Source organism: Salvia miltiorrhiza, chromosome 1 (genome assembly GCF_028751815.1).
Source record: "Salvia miltiorrhiza cultivar Shanhuang (shh) chromosome 1, IMPLAD_Smil_shh, whole genome shotgun sequence".
Taxonomy (NCBI): Eukaryota; Viridiplantae; Streptophyta; class Magnoliopsida; order Lamiales; family Lamiaceae; genus Salvia; species Salvia miltiorrhiza.
In genome coordinates this window covers 53,026,489-53,045,531 of record NC_080387.1, presented here as the reverse complement: position 1 = coordinate 53,045,531, position 19,043 = coordinate 53,026,489, and the positions used below count along the sequence as shown (strand labels likewise).

The 19,043-nt window shown below is 33.6% G+C and overlaps 3 protein-coding genes across 3 annotated transcripts in view; all 3 read right to left on the bottom strand.

Annotated features, from left to right (window-relative positions):
* LOC130992384 (T-complex protein 1 subunit beta-like) overlaps window positions 1-10,176 on the bottom strand; it is a 629,300-nt gene extending 619,124 nt beyond the window's left edge. The window contains exon 1 of the mRNA XM_057916994.1: window positions 9,968-10,176. The gene's annotated coding sequence lies outside the window, so the exon portion shown is untranslated. The remainder of the gene's footprint in view (window positions 1-9,967) is intronic.
* LOC130992392 (T-complex protein 1 subunit beta-like) lies at window positions 3,957-9,972 on the bottom strand. Its single transcript, XM_057917006.1, has 12 exons — window positions 9,564-9,972; window positions 8,818-8,879; window positions 8,670-8,726; window positions 8,371-8,436; window positions 8,178-8,289; window positions 7,636-7,764; window positions 7,273-7,344; window positions 6,838-6,953; window positions 6,645-6,721; window positions 5,934-6,419; window positions 5,022-5,337; window positions 3,957-4,372 (listed from the first exon to the last, which is right to left on the bottom strand). Exons 2-12 carry the CDS (start codon window positions 8,821-8,823, stop codon window positions 4,226-4,228), a joined length of 1,584 nt encoding a protein of 527 aa, XP_057772989.1. The 5' UTR covers window positions 8,824-8,879; window positions 9,564-9,972; the 3' UTR covers window positions 3,957-4,225.
* A 2,299-nt stretch (window positions 10,177-12,475) lies between the features above and the next one.
* On the bottom strand, window positions 12,476-18,243 carry LOC130992377 (L-ascorbate oxidase homolog). Its single transcript, XM_057916980.1, has 8 exons — window positions 17,739-18,243; window positions 17,534-17,643; window positions 15,682-15,952; window positions 14,257-14,365; window positions 13,816-14,161; window positions 13,182-13,547; window positions 13,026-13,104; window positions 12,476-12,933 (listed from the first exon to the last, which is right to left on the bottom strand). Exons 1-8 carry the CDS (start codon window positions 18,126-18,128, stop codon window positions 12,721-12,723), a joined length of 1,884 nt encoding a protein of 627 aa, XP_057772963.1. The 5' UTR covers window positions 18,129-18,243; the 3' UTR covers window positions 12,476-12,720.
* Between the last annotated feature and the right edge of the window lie 800 nt (window positions 18,244-19,043).

The window sequence follows — 19,043 nt, the reverse complement described above, 5'->3', positions numbered from 1 at the left end:
TTATCTTCGTCTATCAATGGCGACTACAAGATGTTTGGAATTTTCGAGTTCGAATGAGGAAGAAACGAAGTAGCGTCGATTCATATGCCTTGTCTGATACCAACACCCGCTCAAATATTTCTGGTGGGACTCACAGATTAAAAAAAATGGAAAAAAAAAATATTAAGTGAATGGTATTATGTTGGCGTTAGGGTTTAGGGTTTAATTGTTCTTTTTTTTATTACCATAGGGGCTTCCATGTTAGGGTTTAAAATATTAATTGTTCTTTTTTTTTATTACCATAGGGGTTTATTTGACACCCCTCTTGCCATAAGGTGCTCAATGTCATAGGGGCTTCCATGTTAAGGGCTAGTCTGATACTTAACCCTTTTTTCTAATTAACATTATTATGTAATTTTAAATTTCATGTTTAAAATGTTTTGCAAATAAATACCAGTTTTCTTTTTTTATTTTTGCCAGTGAGTTTTTGTAACACCCCAATTTTCATAAAATTTTCAATATAAAATCTTTGAAAACTAATAGATAAAATAAAATTTCTTGAATTATAAAACTTTAAACCAATTTAAATTCAACTCAAACTTTTATAGAATTACTAAATCTCTAGTCATTCTCGACTTTCATGGCCGCCTCAACTCCAGAACTGCAAAACTGAAATTAACTGAAACCTTTAGTAATTAAAAGAAATAAATAAATAACTAAAATAAGAAAAGAAAGAAAATACTTCCTCACCTTAAAACTACAACCATATATACGACATATACTACTTATTACTAATCAAACTTAATAAGAAACTTAAATATACTTGAGTAAAAAATATTATTATTATGCTAACATCATCATAGCTAAAAGAATTAAATAAATAATAAAAGAAAGCACTAATTATACTAAAGAAAATTAGTTAGATTGGTGTTGACTTTTGCTTTCGAAAAACAAAACAGAAGCACGAAAATCCAGTTACAAATTGGTTTCCAAAAGCTTACAGTTTAGAACTGTCTAAAGCTAAAACAGAAAATCTTTGCGTAGAAAAAATAAAATAAAAGCGAGAGTAAGTTAAAGTACCGATTCTTGATAGCTGCCTCGGGTTCTATCAGTGTGATCTTAGGGTAAATATTATGCCTCTATTTATACAAGCCTTTAAAAGAGTTTGAGAAATATAAAATATATATTCTATATATATCTCCTAATAAAATAAGATGATAAAAAGAGTTCTAATTCTAATAGGAATCACAAATAATAATAATAATAATCTAGATAAAATTAATGGCGCATACGGCATATATATATATATATATATATATATATATATATATATATATATATCATGTAAAAATCTAAAAATAATAAGCTATAATAAAAAAAGAGGTAATATATAAAAGTGGCCACTTTGATATTGTAAAATTAAATTTTAGCCTATGAAATTAAAAAATTAAAAAATGACCAGTTTTTATGTAAAAGTACAAAATTACCCTTTACTTTAAAATGTTAAAAAATGGCCGATCAAATAAGTCAGTCGATCCTTTCAATCTCTCACCCCCCCCTCTCTCTCTCTCTTCTCTCACAAATCCAAATTGAAACACACACACGACTCAAATCTGTCGGACTCCATCTCCTCAAGGTCCCGCCGCCGCCTGAAATTCCTGGCGAGGCAGCTGCTCCGGCGAATTCGCCGCGACTGCCGTCGTTCTCCCTCTTTCTCATCTCCTCCGGCGACCACAGCTCCTGCTACAGTCGCCGCCCTCAACAACACTCCCTCTCTGCTCGAGCTCCGGCGCCTGAGCCCTAGCTCCCCTAAATCCAGTCGCCCTCACCCTTACCCTTATCTCTCTCCGTCCGTGGCCGAACGGCAGCGGCAGGGCCGCCGCGCCCTGGCCTCCCTCTGCTCTCTCCACCCGACCATTGTTTTCCTTCGATCGCAGCCCTAGATTCAGAAAACCCTACGATATTCCCGGAATTTGCAGAGACTGTCGAATCCCAATCAATTGAACAAACTCGTGCCTGAGACGACGGATCCGGTGGCGGTGGTGGAAGTGTGCGTGCCGTGGCCGTCGTTGTCACGCGGCGATCTCGATTCCTTGGATTCATCAATCGGTCCGAGAGTGGCTTCGTATCCTCTAGCTCCGATCAATTACTAATTGCAGTTGGATTTGGTGAAATTGGTTCCGATTTGGATTGCTATTTCATTGAATAGAAATTGCGAAAATTGCTATTCCAGCTATTCAAATTGCGATTTGCTATTTTCGATTTTGAATAGCAATTTTCGCATGTTTCTAGGATGGAATATGATGAGATTTGGATTTGCTGTTGGAAAATTTGATATATGCTCTATAGAATTTGATTTTGTGTTAGTGTGATTTTGTAATGATTCAAAATCGTTCGTTTTTTTCCAAGTGCTTTCGATGAATTAGTGTGAATTTCGATTTCAATGAATCATGTACTCATCTTCCTCTTTGCGGTTTGAGCTAATCTTCAGCGATGGGTTAAATGTGCGGCACATTTGGGGGATTTAGGGATATTCGCGATGGTGTTCGATGAAATACCTTAGAGGTTCTCTCTTTCCATATGATGAAATTAATATAAGATCTATGAATATTTTTGTGAAATTTGAATATTTTGGTTAATGTTCTTGAATTCACAATCGGATTTATGAATTTATAATTTGATGTTCTTAAATTCACAATCAGATCTGTGAATTCACAACTTAATATTTCTTGAATTCACAACTTAATATTTCTTGAGTTTACAATTGAATGTTTTTGAATTCACGATCACATCTATGAATTTACAACTTAATATTCTAAAAATTCACAACTAAATCTATGAATTTACAACTAAAACTCGAATTCACAACCAAATTAAATTCTAATTTTAGTTGTAAATTCAAACTTTAAAAACTCAAATTCACAACTACTTGAATTCACAACCAAAATAAATTCTAGTTGTGAATTAAATTCAGGTTGTGAATTCGACTGATTGTGAATTCACAACCAACATAAATCTGGTTGTGAATTAAATTTTGGTTGTGAATTCGTTTGTTGTGAATTCACAACCAAAAATTCTAGTTGTGAATTAAATTTTGGTTGTGAATTCGACTGGTTGTGAATTAAATTTTGGCTGTGAATTCGACTAGTTGTGAATTCACAAACAAAAAATTCTGGTTGTGAATTCGGTTGGTTGTGAATTGCGCGATTTTTTAAAGGGGTGATGTAAAGTGGACATTTTTTTAATTTTTAATGTGGAAGAGTATTTTGGTAACAGTGGCCATTTTTTAATATTTTTATCTTAGTGGACAATTTTTAATTTTACAATATGAAAGTGGCCATTTTAAAAATCCACTCATAAAAAAATACTAATTAAACCTATATAATAAATCTAAATATTCGGGGTGTTACAATTTTTTTAATTTTTTTCACGATCATAAAATGATATAGATACCGACTTGAAGTGAAATGGATCAGAAAAATAATATGAATACCAACTTAGGGCTGAACTAATATCGTTCAGTGTATATAAATGCAATATTTTATAATCCAAATTCATTATTTAGTTTAATTGTATAGAAACCAACGTCGATTTACTCTATATTAGCCTCGTTTGAAGGGTGGCACCGAACCGGTGCTACAAGCCTACAACAGCAGATTGGAAGAGAGGGTCGGTTTAGGATTTAGATTTTCTTTTCCCATAAAATTTTTATCTGTCCATCCTAAAAACTAGTCCAATTTACATATTTTTAACCATATTAAATACTCCTTCCATCCCACATAAATGCACACTTTTTTGCCATAGGTTTTAAATAAAATTGTTGAGCGTATGAAAAAAAGACATTATTTCACCATGCAGCTAAAGAATGTAAGGGAAATAATATTTCACCATGAATGCACACTTTATGAATGTAAGGAAAATAATATTTCACCATACAGCTAAAGAAGTCTGCAGAAAACCCGAAAGGCAATGTGAGAAGTAGTAATAGTTTTAACTTGCATTATGTCGAACAGATTAAAATAAGTATTCGACATACCACAGTTCAACAAAAAGGGAAACGAAATCCTTAAAACGTACAAAGTCAGCTGCGAGTCTATGACCACACGAACAAAAAATGTTGTCAGTAAACAAAACTGGAACTGCACTTGAAATTTTGCCAAAATCTGCCCCACTTTCAGTTCTTAAAACACACCACAAATTCAATATAATATACCTTCTGTTACAATCCTTAAAAGCATTGCCTTCATCACATCCTGTCTTCTCTTCTTCGTGGCGCACAGGTGATAATTTCGTCGACCCTAAGAATCATCTCAGCAGCTTCAGTTGCTGAAAGCAATACAGCATGCTTCACTTTGAATGCCTCACATATCCCTCTCTCAGCCATATCTCCAACCTGTCCAAAAACACCCGATTATCTTTTAGCATAAGCCTTTGCTGAACCCACAACCTTATCATGTTGATAATAATCTCCGTGTAAAGACCATGAAGCCTCGATTTCCACTAAAATAAATGTTGATTCAAGAAAGATAAACTGCTTCGACTCATACAAGTATACTGATACCCAGGAGGAGGTTCAAATGAGAACCTAATTCCAATTTTCTAAATGCAGTTAATTTCACGGCAAATGCAGTGACTTTATATGTTCAGTGCAGTGCTCTTACATTCTCATGAAAAATGTGCGTGTGTATATATATATATATATATATATATATATATATATATGTGTGTGTGTGTGTGTGTGTGTTTCTTCATATTCTATATAGCATGCTGATGGTTTATCTTTACTCAATGCTCTTCAAGAACATAAATGGTGCAGGTTGACTCAATTCAACAATATATTCGTTTCCGTGCAACTTGACAATCTGACCTTTATTCAATTTTGAGATTATTACAAAATTTTATAGCATGTTGACAAGGGTTTGACTTAGAGGAATCAAGAACTCGCAAGATATGGAGCTAGGCGGGCCACATCATAAAATCTATTCATTAATTTATAAGATAGGCCAATGAACAAGTTAATTTCAGTAACTTAAGTGACTCACAGTTCCAGAGATGACGTCAATCCCGGCAGTGCTTCCTTCTTTGTGGTGCTCTGCACGAAGTTGAGCAACTAATTCAGCACTGTCCAAGCCAGCGTTGTCAGCAATGATAGTCGGAATGGCCACAAGCGCCCGTGAAAAAGCTTCAATGGCATGAGACCTTTTCCCGGGAGTTCTCCTGGCAAGTTCGTCAACTGCTTTTGCCATTATCATCTCAGGCCATCCACCTCCGAGTAAAACCCTGCTGTCAATTACTGTTTGGGATAGAACGCACAAGGCATCATGCAGAGATCTTTCAGCTTCATCCAACATATGAGGGCTGCATGAAGTACAGAACACAAATAAATTAAATTCAAGACCATATTTTATTTATGATAAGCAAAATCTTCTTCTTGATAAGAAATAAAATTATACATGGAAAAGAATAATGATAGTACACAAGACAATAGTACATACAAATCCATTCTAAAACATATAATATGCAAATTCATATTGACAACATGCCTCCAAGTTCAGACAAGTCGATATCAACATGAATAAGAATACAAGATGGCCATAGCCCATATGATGCAGATAGCAATCGCTTCTTCACCCCAATGTGACAATTTAAATAACAATTTCCGTTAAAGGATTCAAAATAATAGTTTTGAACAGATGAAGACAACAGAATTAACCACTTAAAGTCATTGATATATATTCTCTTGTTAACATGTTCAGTTGATATAACTAAAGAAATAGAACTCTCATCTACCTTATGATAAAACTGATCAAAAGCATGAGAAAAAGTTTCAACAATTTTCTTTATAGCATGCACCCAACAATCATGAAAGTGCACACCCCGTAAGAAATGTTGTAATGAATATGATAATGAATGCTTCACAGAAGAATGTAAGACTTTGTCAAATGTCAATGTACCTTGCGCCTCTCAAGACAATAGTGCATGCCTGGCCCATTTCAACACCAGAAAAGTGAATCAACCTGTCCTCGCCAATCATAATTTCTTCAATAAGTTTGCAGTGCCCAAGCTTAACCGACTCAGGATTATCAAAAGTTGATGCAATATCACCACCAGTAACAAGTGCCAGCCGCTCAATACCATCAAAATCAGCATGCTCTATTGCAAGTACTCCAGCATCAGCAAACAGTTCCTCTGGAAAATTGTAGATCAACTGGCGATTAACAAAGCAGTTAATCCCATGATTTATAATCTTTTGCACCTTCTCCCTCATCTTTTCCTTTTCGGCCCCTTCAATCTCAGCAACCTTAGCCATCGAATCAACTCGAACGCGTGCCCCATAAATTTTCACTTTATCTGTATCCATTGCCGTATTTGCCACCAAAATCTTTGCATTCTCGATACGTTTTGGTTGCCCAACACCAATTTTCTTATCCAAAATAAATCTGAATGGAGAAGTGAGAAACATTAAATTAGACAGCCACCAAAATCAATTGAAAAAACAGATCAGAGCTATGAATTATCAAAAAGCAAAAGAGAAAAAATAGTGTACAAAATTATAAGAAGCAATATACAAACATCTTAACGAACTGTCTTTATCTTCTTATGCACCCTCAAAGAAAGTAAGTTAAACAGAAAGAGAAAGAAAAGAAATCCAGATTCCGACTTACCCCTCATCCAAAAAGGAATCTTTTAGTGACCCTCCAGGCTTCTTTATGATTTGAATGGATTCCAAATTCGTACTCCCCTGTAAGAAAGAAACTCAGATTCTGAGTTACCCGTCATCCAGATTCTAATTCATGACCAATTACCAACAACTAAAATACACATGTTAACAATCAACTAAGTAAATCAAGATCATACCTTCAGCCTCATAACTGCATCGACAGCTAGTTTTGCAAAATGTTCTTTGTCCTGAGAGAGAATTTTGGAGCTCAAAGTAGTCATTGCAATCTTCATCAAGTCAGACTTGAATTTTTCTGGAAATATAGGATAAAAATTAGAACAATTAATAAGGTTCAAAAATAGACCACCAAAATGGGATGCTCAACTCATGGGCACTAAAACTAATCTATAACAGTAAAATGCAATATTATGCCCCAATTGCATGCTGATTTCAATTCAAAAACATCAGTAATGAGACAACAACAAGGCAAGAATAGAATACTGGAAAATTATTAGTTGTATGGTACAAAACAATGTTTCCAGCGGATTTTTTCAATAATCTTTAATGGTGGTAACCTGACCTCCAAATGGAAGAAATACAGAATACAGTGATCAAGACTACAATAAAATCACCTGCATCCAACTTATTGTCAACAACCTTCTCTAGCAATGCATTTCTTGCACACTCAGCTGCCATGCGATACCCTGGTATATACACAGAAATATAGCAATCAACTATAATGAGAAGGATTTTTCAAAATATATATATATATATAATGAGAAGGATTTTAGATAGAGATATCCTTGTAACCATTCAAGCCTATAATCAAGTTTTTTCTATGCAAAAGAAACTGACTACTAACTTGAAGCCTTCCATGTAACCAAATCATATATTCAATTAAATAGTTTCATTTTTTAACTCAGCAGATAAAGTGAAAGGGGTAGAATTATATATTCTAGAATTTGAATGAGTTAATTTAAAAACATCTGACAAACCTGAAATAATGGTCATTGGATGAATTTTGGTATTTACAAGCTTCTCTGCCTCCCTCAGAAGTTCCCCAGCTAAAACAACAACTGAAGTTGTACCATCACCAACTTCATCATCTTGTACTTTCGAAATATCTGGCGATGTAGTTAAGGCTTCAATAATGATCAAATATTTCTCTCTAGGTCAAGACCACTCATTCATAAGAATGTTAACTTCTGATTTACTACAATTTTCAGACAAATACTATTGATTCTTACCTGAAGCATATCATATTTAACTTCCAGAATTCACGGACCCAATTTTGGGATCTTAGTTCATTATTAAAATAAAGTGAGAATTTGGAGGGGGGGTTTAGTTGAATATACTAGGCTATAAGCTAAAAGAAAGTTCAACAATAACATCACCATTATTTCATAGCAAAGAGCATCTAAAATTGACTAGTTGAGTGACAAAAAAGACACAAAATAAAACCTCTGCTGAACAGTATAGTACAACCAAATTGAACTTAAGGAAATGTAATACAATGGTAACTTAACATCAAGGATACCAACAAGGACTTTGGCAGCAGGGTTGTCGATGTGTAGGGACTTTAAGATGGTGGCCCCATCATTTGTCACTGTTACGCTGTGCCCTCTCCCAGTAGATTGCAAAATTTTATCCTACAAGAAGAAGAACTTTTACTACGATTAGAAGAACTATAAGATGTATTTCAATATAAACTGAGGAACAAGCTCTTTTACCATCCCCTTAGGTCCCAATGTTGTCTTAACCAAGTCAGCAATAGCCATGGCTCCAATAAAGGAGGCCTGATATAAAAAGACAGAACTTAGATGTTAGATATAAACAACTGGGATTTGCCCTGCTCACACATTGCGGTCCACTATGAGCAGGGCCCAAACACAATGCTCGGAAGACAAAAGAACAATACCATACAGATATAAGTTCATGCCTTCCCATGTATATGCTTTATCAAAGTGTCAATGGCAATACATCATAATTATAAATTATGCATCTTTACAACGAATGAAATAACACTTACCATTCGGGCACGCTCACCCTTTTCTTCTGTGGCCTCATCTTTGAAAAGATTTTCTACCTAATTAATCACAGCCAGAAGCACATTTGGAGAGTCGGATCAGATATAACAAACAAACTAATTATGCAAGAGTAGTCAGAATCTATCATACCGCCATCGCAGCAAGAGTTGAGAATGAAGATGGTAGAGCACACGCCCACAGCAATTAATATTCTGCAATATAGAGAAAAATAAATGAAAGAATAATTCTTAAATCACGAGCTCACAAATTATAACGCAATTAAGACTGAAGATTACAGCTCAGAGTCTCAGACCAACCAAACAACATAGTCTCAAAAACTGGAGAGTCTGGACTTAAACAATAGTACTATCAAATAACTGGTGATTTTCAGGTCATGAAAGTTTAATTAAGATTGACAATAACAGCTCAAACAATTTCCCAAAATCGAATCTTAAAACCGAAACTTAAGAAATGCTACTTAGAAATGATTATTTTCCTAAGTCTCAAATCTTTAGAATAAACAGGGATTGAGAACGAGATTAACAAAACATTCCTTAAAATGCAATCTCTCTCATTCCACCACCATCCTAGGATCACTACTAACAAGACCACTCTCACTATCGAAAACATAAACCCTAAACCCTAGGACAGTATCCTCCAACTAAAACAATAATAAAAAAAAAAAAACAAGTATTATGCTAGAATTAGGTCGATAAACAAAATTAGCAGTTCCGTAAACCCTAACGAGCATTCAGAACTATATTCAAAGGCAATACCAGAACAAATTTCTGGCGACAAATATTCGAGAATCCGTAACTAAAATGAATATAAAATCATCACAACAGCATTTTAAATCGGAAAAAAACAAAAAGAAAATACGAAATGAGAAAACGAACCTTCTAGCTGGTGCAGCGGAGAGAGCTGGAGTGTAGAGTAGAGGGTTGCAAGAGGAGGAGTTGGGAAATATTTCTCACTGAGTTTGGGGTTTTTTTGCAATTATGGAAGTGTTCCTATCAACGGTTGTCCTTTATCAAAGGGAAACGGACGGGAAGATTTTACCAGGAGATGTCCTTACGGATTTTATTTTTATTAAATATTAATATTAATGAGTATTTTCCTGTAGCACAAATTTTTAATTGTATTATAAACGAGAATAGATATGTGAATAGTAATTTATTTATATATTTATATATTTTATATATAGATATGAAAACACAGTTTGTGGCAATTTTGTAATAAAATCATCAATTGAAAGCAATGATAGAAATTAATAAAAATGGGAGAGGAGAGATAATATAACTAAATCCCATTATAGCCCAAATATAAGGAATAACCGAAAAAAGAGGGAGGAAAGAGAAAGGGGGAGAGAGGAGGAAGAATAAAAAGAAAATGTTTAATATTTGAAAATTTTAATTAACATAACTTATTTGTTATAATTTATTTTTAATTATTTTTATCATAATTTTTAATTTAAAATGTATATTGAATATTGTTTTATGAATAAAAAAATATGTAATATAAAGATCATAACTTCCAAAAAAATGTTGTTTCACTCTTTATTTATTTATTTATTAACAATAGTCAAATTTGCTTCATAATTTTTTTCAATATAAATCTTAATTAAAGCTTATGACAAAATATTTAATTTGAGAAAAAGATAATCGAAAATAGATTTGGAACAATTGATGATTATTTAAAGTTTCAGAGTAAATATTTTTTTAATCTCAATTTTCCTCTCTCATTAATGTTAAACATATACTATATTATTTTTTCTTTTATTTCTTTTTATAATAATTTTATTTTGAAATTTTAAATTATTTTTACACCAAATTAGAGATTTTGTCATTGTATTTAATTTAAGATGTATATTGAATATTTTTTTATGAAAAGAAAAATATAGTATAATATAATTTTTATATATATATATAGAACCAAATAAGATCATCTCCCAACAAAATATTATTTCACCATTAATAAGTTTTAAAGTAAATTTTTCTCTCTTCCTCTTCCATAAATGTTGAACATTGTGTTATTTATTTATTTAGTTTTTATATTAATTTTATTGTATTTTCTATATTTTGTTAGATATCTATATATATATAATACTCCCCTCGTCCCTCAAAAATTTGCCCTAAGGGAAGCGGCATGAGTTTTAAATGATTGTAATTATAAAATTGATGGTGAGACCATATGCAAAAATAAAAAGTAAAGATATTGAGGCAAACTTTTGAGGCCGGGGCACCTCAAAAAGAAAATTATGGCAAACTTTTTAGGGATGAAGAGAGTGGTTTTTAACGAAACTAAAGAGAAGGAAATCATTTTGATTTAATTTAGATATCTTTAATGTAAAAATATCTGCTTAAAAGTTCAATTTGTATTAATTCTAATATAAATTTGTAGATAAATAATTAATTGTCTGTATACGAATTTTAATATTTACTTATATACACATATTCTTTTTATTTTGTTTTTCTCAATTATATTATGTACAGATATAGATTTGCTTATATTTTATAACTATTTAATATTTATATTTATTTATTTATGTATTTAAATATATCGTTTAATTTTAATACTCACCGTGCATCGCATGGGTGAGCGTGTACTAGTTGTAGAATGAAATGTACATATTTTGATATAAAAAAAATGACAAGAAAATACAAATAATAAAATGCATAAATCGATTTATACGAGTCTACACCGGCTATAGCAAAATGAGGCATATTTAAGCTCTCCATTTTTATTTTGAAGTAGTTTTTGGTACATATGGATATACCATACAACTGGGTTATACCTTCACTTAAATTTTGACCCGCATCTTGATTTGATCTCATATCCTGACCCAACCCATATAAATAATACTATTATTTGGGATATAGGCCAATCCGATTGTACGGTACACCCAAGTGTACCCAAGATTTTGTGTTTTATTTTTTATCTTGAAAGGTCCAAGCTCTCAATTTTTAATATGGTGAATATTAATTTTATTTGTTTTTTAGGGTTACAATTCAACACTCTACAAATACACACTCATGCATACAGCATACTAAATTACTCCAATATGTGATATATTGATAATTTGATATTGATAGGAAGAGTCGAAGAGAAGCATTTTATGAATTTGATAGGAAGAGTCGAAGAGAGCATTTTATGAATTGGCTTGTGCTTAGTTTTGAATATAAGTATTTCTATAAAAATATATTGGGATTTTATATGTTCGAACATAGTGATATTAGACCATATTTATCAATGACCACAACAATTCAATTTTTTATTAAAAAAAAAATCATTTCTTTCTTTCTGCACAACCGGTCATTATAAAAGTCAATGTTTTATCTTTTTTTGTAGTTAATTTTATGTCCTATTCCACAGATCAGTTGTATTAGATTGTGAGTAAATATAGCCTTACCGTTTTTTGGATGACTCTCCACCAACTCAAGTAAAATAACTTGTTAATAATTACCAAACTTATTAATATGGCACATTTTGTTCATTAGTGATCGATTTTACACAGGGATGACCATAATATACGTGGGTTCGGATATCCACAAATACCCGCCCTTAATAAATTGGACACGAGGTGAAATTTTTAGGGCGAATTTGAAAGAGGGTACGAAAATTATATCGGGTTCGGGGTATAGATATCCACCCCGAGTCCGCCCAAATTATGGAGTACTTCATATAATTAAACAAATTTCTTTATTAAAATTATTTACTTTTCAAATGGAATATGTAGTCTTTAGAAGAAGATATACTTGAATTTTAATTACGAAATTTATAGTTTAATCAGATAAATAATAACACAACATTGAAGAATATAATAATTGTATACAAACTGATACAGTATATGAAACAGAGATACAACATCCATGTGCAAATTCAAAGAATATGACCTTGAGCTAAGGTCATCATCAAACTCAATCAGAGACAACACTGCTCCTCCTAAACCTGCATAGGTGCTGAACTAGCACCTCCAACAATTCAAAAATCTTCTATTCTAATCCAACATATATATAGCAAAAACTCTCTTTAACTCATGCCATAGCCGATAGCTTAGAGCGGCCGCGTGCGCCTGCCGCTTGCCCTCCCACACAGAAGCGCATTCTTAGGGATGGGATACTCGTCCCTCAACGATGTGGATGGCGTGTAAACCCTCAGATACAGCTGCTGCCCGAGGTACTGTCGTGCCCAGAACTCCGATCTCAAGTTCCACATTCCCACATTGTCCAGCGCCAGATAAATTGCAGTCCATGATTTGGGATAGACCTGCATTGTCATCAAGAGATGATGATCAGCCCATTTTCTTGAAAAGGGAAGTCTAAATTGATCAAAAGTGCTATGTGTGCTTCTTTTCTCACCTGCACCGTGCAGCGGGAGACTGCATCGCGTAAATTGTACTCATTTCGACTGGCTGAACCCCATTGCCCTCCATCCATTCTGATATTCATATAGATCATCACCTCAGTAAGCATATGGACAAGATGAAATGAGAGAGAGAGAGAGAGAGGGCTCACCCTACTACAAAGAAGGAGTAGCCGCTGAGGTGATAGCTCTGCACAATATCTTCATTATTTTCAAACACAATCTCAATGTAGGCTCTGTAGTCAGCACCCAACACTGCTGTGTCGAGGTACACTCCTCCGTAAGAGGGAGCATCGGACACACTCCCAACGCGGAAAACTCCATCTATCTTGAAGTAATCCGCCACTTTCAAAGGGGTGTCGGCTGGTCTAAACGACACACTGTTGATTGCATACCTCTGCTTATTGTCTACCTGACCGGCCGAGCTGGCCAGCCTTATAGTCCGTGTCGTGTTGATCATACCGTAGTGGTAAGAACCCTGTGGGTTCGGCCTTGGTCCACTCGCTGTAAGATTAGTCCTGAAACCCCATAAAATCAGAACAGGTAAGCTTTAGGGTTGAGCATTCGGATGGTTTAACGATTTGATTCAATTTACTGGTCTAAGCTCGATCGGTTCTACTCACCCTAATCAGCTTACACTAGATAGAATATTCTAGATGGTTTAGGATCTTTTTAAGTGAGAACTAAGAGATGGTAAGACTAAACAAATAAATGTAACACACGCACATCCACATTAGTTGATTGTGATCCGTGTTCTAGATTATAGCAGACTACAAGAGCTCGAACCTGATGGAACGAGCTTGGTTGAGAGACCAGTCGATCTCTGTGGTAGGCCCGCCGGGGAGTGGGCCGGAGGGGGGGCCGTTGGAGTAGCCATAACGGAGAAAGCCAGTGGTGAGGAGGACCGGGGTGGTGAACCGGCTAGACACAGCAATGTAGTAGCTCTGAGGCTGCTGATCCGCTGTGACGAGCACGGACATGCACTGGCCGACGTGGACGTCGAGTGAGGAGTAGCTAATCTGCAAAGTGTGTGTGCCTTCGACCTCCACCACCTTCATCTTGTGCCCTTGGATGCGGAAGTTGAGCGAGTTCTGCAACCCCACGTTGCATATCCGAAATCTGTATGTCTTTCCTGATGCAAATCACCATAGTTTTCAAGATCAGAAAAGATTGATTAACTGAAGTGGATATGATAAATATGAAAAAATGCAGTGATGAAACAAGCACCTTGTTCAACGTTGAAAGATGTAGCAGTAGCATTAGGGCCACGGCCGTTGATGAGGATTCCATCAGGGAAAGGTAACTTGTTGCCGCCGTCGAGGATTCCCCTCAATGCCTGTGTATTTGAAGATATAACAACTTTTCAGAATGTAATCAACGTATATTTGATCTTGTTATATATCCATGCAAAAGCACACACGAGAATCCTCTAATTTCATCAATTAATGATGTATTTATAATTATTTCTAAAATAAAATATGTATCATATACTGAACCTTAATTAATATTTATCAAAAATTTAAATTTTTAAAAAAAATTAGATACCCTGATAATCAATTATTAATTAAAAAATAGAAAATAAAAAATAATTATAAACCTCATTTATATTAGTGAATCCTAGTTGATTAACTTAAAATTATACCAAAACATAATACATTAAAATTAGAGATTAGAAAATGATTAAAATTTATTTTAAAAAATTGAAAATGTGACATTAAAATCATTAGTACTAGATATTGTTATTAAAAGTGACCTGATTTCAAACGGGGCTGGCCCCACGTAATCTTTGGAACGAAATATTTTTGGGCTGCCCGGCCATATCTAAAGTGACCCAAAAACCCATAGCAGCCCAGCCCGGCCCGACCTACTTTTTATGCATAAAATGTTTTTCGGGCCGTGTCGCGAATGTAGCAAGAAAAATCTTGACAGTTCTAGTGTTCTACTAGTAGAGTTCATCCTAGCTAAACATGGCACGTGCAAATTGCTGAATTCAACATGAGCTGTATTGATATACAGAACGACCCAATATAGTACTATTTATATAAATAATCTATCGAGTTTTTTTTTTTTTTTTTAAATTCAATAAAATTTATTAATTATAAATGGAGTATAATTTTCTCATGGGCCCAAGACGAAAGCTGGACAAGAAAGCATCCAGCTGTGAATAGGTCAAAGGCTGCTGCATTAGCAATTAAGCTTTTCAGCAAATGGGCCCGCACTGAGCTACCGACACTCCAAAAAGCCCATATTCCAAGATGACATGGCACCGACACAAAAGAATTGTTTTTAGGGGAATAAAATGCTAAGTGCGTGCATTATTTGACAATTGGGTTAAATTACAAATTAAATGTGCATTATTTGACAATTTAACCTATGTTTAATCTATAACATTAAGAGGGTGTTTAGTTTAAGTTTTGATCATTAGCTTATATATGTACATATCATCTCTTATTTTAAGATGAATTGGATATTCCAAACTTTTGATAATTCTTATCATTTGAGTTCATTTTAATTGTTTTATATCTCATTAAAATATTAGGATTGAAGAAATTTTAATAATAAAGATAAATGGAGTATATTCAATCATCTACTTTATTAACCATAAAAAATATCACTCTCCATAAGTTAAATATTAGAGAGAGAGAGACGTACAGTGTGATTAGCTGCGTACCAATCTCCAATCAAAGCAGTGAAATCATCGGCAGGATTATCGAAAGGGACCGGGATTCCCGGCCTGCTTAGGATTCTAATCCCGCCGAATCCACCCGCAGCCTTGTGGAATCCCAGTGATGGAAAATACGAGAAGCTCCCGATTTGATCCTTCATTTGTAGAATGTACGTGAAATTCTTCCCCGGAGGAATCGGACACGTCGTCCCCAACACTCCGTCTTCGTACGAATTCCTCCTATTTTGAATCCCATTCCTATCCTCCAAAGTAAATATTTTCGAGTTGAGGCACATATAGGTTTCAATAACATATTGAATTAAGTTTGTCTCATCTCATGTCATATTTCATCAAGATATTACAGATATGTAGTACTAATTGATGTAAAGACTGTCACAACACAAATAATTATTGAATCCCATCAAGATATTTTAGAAAATGTTAGTGTATGTTTCTGGGGTAGAACTGGAAATAGAAGTATTACTGGGGGTTTAATATATCAATAAATCTAATTCAGTGGATTATTACCCTATATACGGGGTGACAGCTGCATGTGTTCGGCTTCATATGCCCTTGTCGGAAACAGGTGCAAATCTAATTCAGTGGATTATTATCTCAAAAGATATAAAAGAACATTTTTGATGTCCCTCCATGCTTCACATTTTGTTAAATTTTATTGTCCATATTATTTTGTATTATATTTTAAATTTATTTCTTTAAACGAGCCAATGAATAGACAATTTAAGTTACCCACATAACTTGCATAGGACAACAATAAATACAGATAAAATTACAATTAATTATTTTTAAATAAGAAAAACAGGGGTCAAAATTTGAGTCCATTTGACAAATTTAATTTGTACTATATATTAGACAACTTGATTCAGACTTCAGAGTATTTTCTTTTAATTAAAATTCATGTCGCTACAGCCCATGTGACCTTTTCTTGCTTCTTGAAAAAATGCATGTGGTCTCTTTTTCCAACTACAACTTTACTACTCAATAGTAGAAATTAATGTATGAAAGCAATCATCCAAAAATAAAAGTGTTGGGCACGAAATTTTAACAAGGGAGAAAAAAGAGCCTGAGATTGATGACATTAAATATAAGTTCTGATTTCGGATAGTGCAATTATTTGAATTCATTTATAACAAAATGTGTTACAGTGTTAGCAGGTGAAGATTTATTTTTTGGTTGTTTTTGGTACACTTCAAAATATTTAATGAAAAATGAAATACCCTGTTTTACTCTTTCCTCGATCTCTGTATTTTTTTAATTTCACAGAGATCTATCTTGTTAAAATTCAGGACCCTGTTTAGGTCGTCATAACCACGTGCCTATTTTCACTCCCAAATAGGCACAAAAAATTACTACTCATATTATTGATAAATCTATTTCAAAATATAAATTATGAATTATGATTTTTTTTTTGTGAAATACAATGAATTTATGATGAAAAATGTAAATTTATAAAAATGTAAATACAATGTATATAGTACAAATAATGTCTACTAATAATAAATATGAGATGACGAGACAATTCCCTATACTTAAGGCGTAAGTAATGAAGGGCACAGTTGTCAATTTGAAGACATTATGAGACATAAAGGTCGTACATTATTACTTAATCATGTATCTTCATTTCATACTTAATTTTAGTACAATCACTTTCATATAGCAATAACCCCAAAAATCCAGGAAATTAGCATTAATGCTACACCTGTGTGTATTAATTAATCCATTTAACTCCGGCAGAAATATGAGATTAAAAAAAACACGCATTCGTACGTTAAATGCTGCAAAAATAGCAGAAGCAGAAAACACAGTGTGTTTTGTTACCAGTGAATGAGGAAGGGCTCATCCAAGCTGTTGAAGACGTTGACGATAATGTTATCATTGGTGACGGAGTAGATTTCAGGTCCAGGAAATTGGCCATTTATCAGAATGCCCTAACCAATTGAAAAATCATCATATAAAGTTAAAGAATAAAAATCGAAATTCATCCCCAAAATCGCCACATTGCGTTGCAAATTTGAGAGAGAACCTGCTGGGGAACGCCGAGAGGCCAAATGGTGCCATAGGTGACATTCCAAGTGAAGAATCGGTAAGGATCCTCTGCTGCAGCAATGGCGAGAAACGCCAAAACAACCGCTAATCTTAGCGGCATGTTTGGGAGATCGGAAAATGGGGCAGTAATACTGTTTTTGGATGAGCTAGAGAGAGAGAGGGAATAGTTGTGGATTTGGATTTGGTTTTGGAATTTGATGTTTGAAGGTGTATTTAAACATAACAAATGCGATGCAGAGTGCAGAGTGAGTCTGCCGAGAAAGAGACTCGTATATGGCTGTGACGAAAATAAAAATAATAAATAAAGGAAAGATTTGGAATTACTTTGGCAACTTGCTTTTAATTGGCTGGAAATTTGAATTTTCATCTACACGATCAGTAATTTCATTACTAGAGATGAATCATAATAAAAATAAAAACGCGTTTTCATTGATCAAGTTAATAGTATAGAGTTGAGTGTTTGAGATTGAGAATTCATTTTTATATTTTTATGCTTGGATTGCGCGATTTATTGTATCGAAATGAGATCGATGAGTGTCGGATTGTGATTATATTTTGCATTTGTGTCAAAAAAGTTAGATTATGTTTAATGTGAATTGTAATGCCGTTTTGCATAAGATTTGAGATTTATGTAAATTATACAAGTAGGTAAATGATGGCGAAAACTCTCCAATTTGGTAATGTTTTCTCATAATTCAGTATCATCACATTTTACGTGTAGTAATAATGGTACTTATTGTAATGAAATGTGAACTCATATAAGATATAATTAGGCAAAAAAAAAAAAAAAAAAAAAATGGGCCCTAAAATTTCAATCTTCAGAAGTGCTTATATTTTTTAATATAACTGAATCTACTTCAATTTACATAAGTTAAAAGTGAAATCCTATACTTGTAACTTATACTTATAAGGGGAAATAAACAACAATACAAAAGTTAATTTGTAGAGATTCTGTTTAAATTGCAAATCAAACTATAAAATCTAAGTACTACTACAAATGAAAGAATTGGTATTAAAATAAAAAAATATGAGGACTGACAGTATATACTATTCCTATAATATCTATGTCCTGTAATTTAACCATATTATGCGCAATATTAGAAGTAAACTTGTAATAAAATCCCATACATTATTTACCATTATCAAGGTGTCGGTGGTGGCCAATGGTCTCCCACATGGCTTGTTATCCTCAGGCTTGATAAAAATATATAAAATGTACATATTACTAATATTCATTTATATATTTTTATTTTTAGCCGATGAGGCCATGCTTTAATGGCAA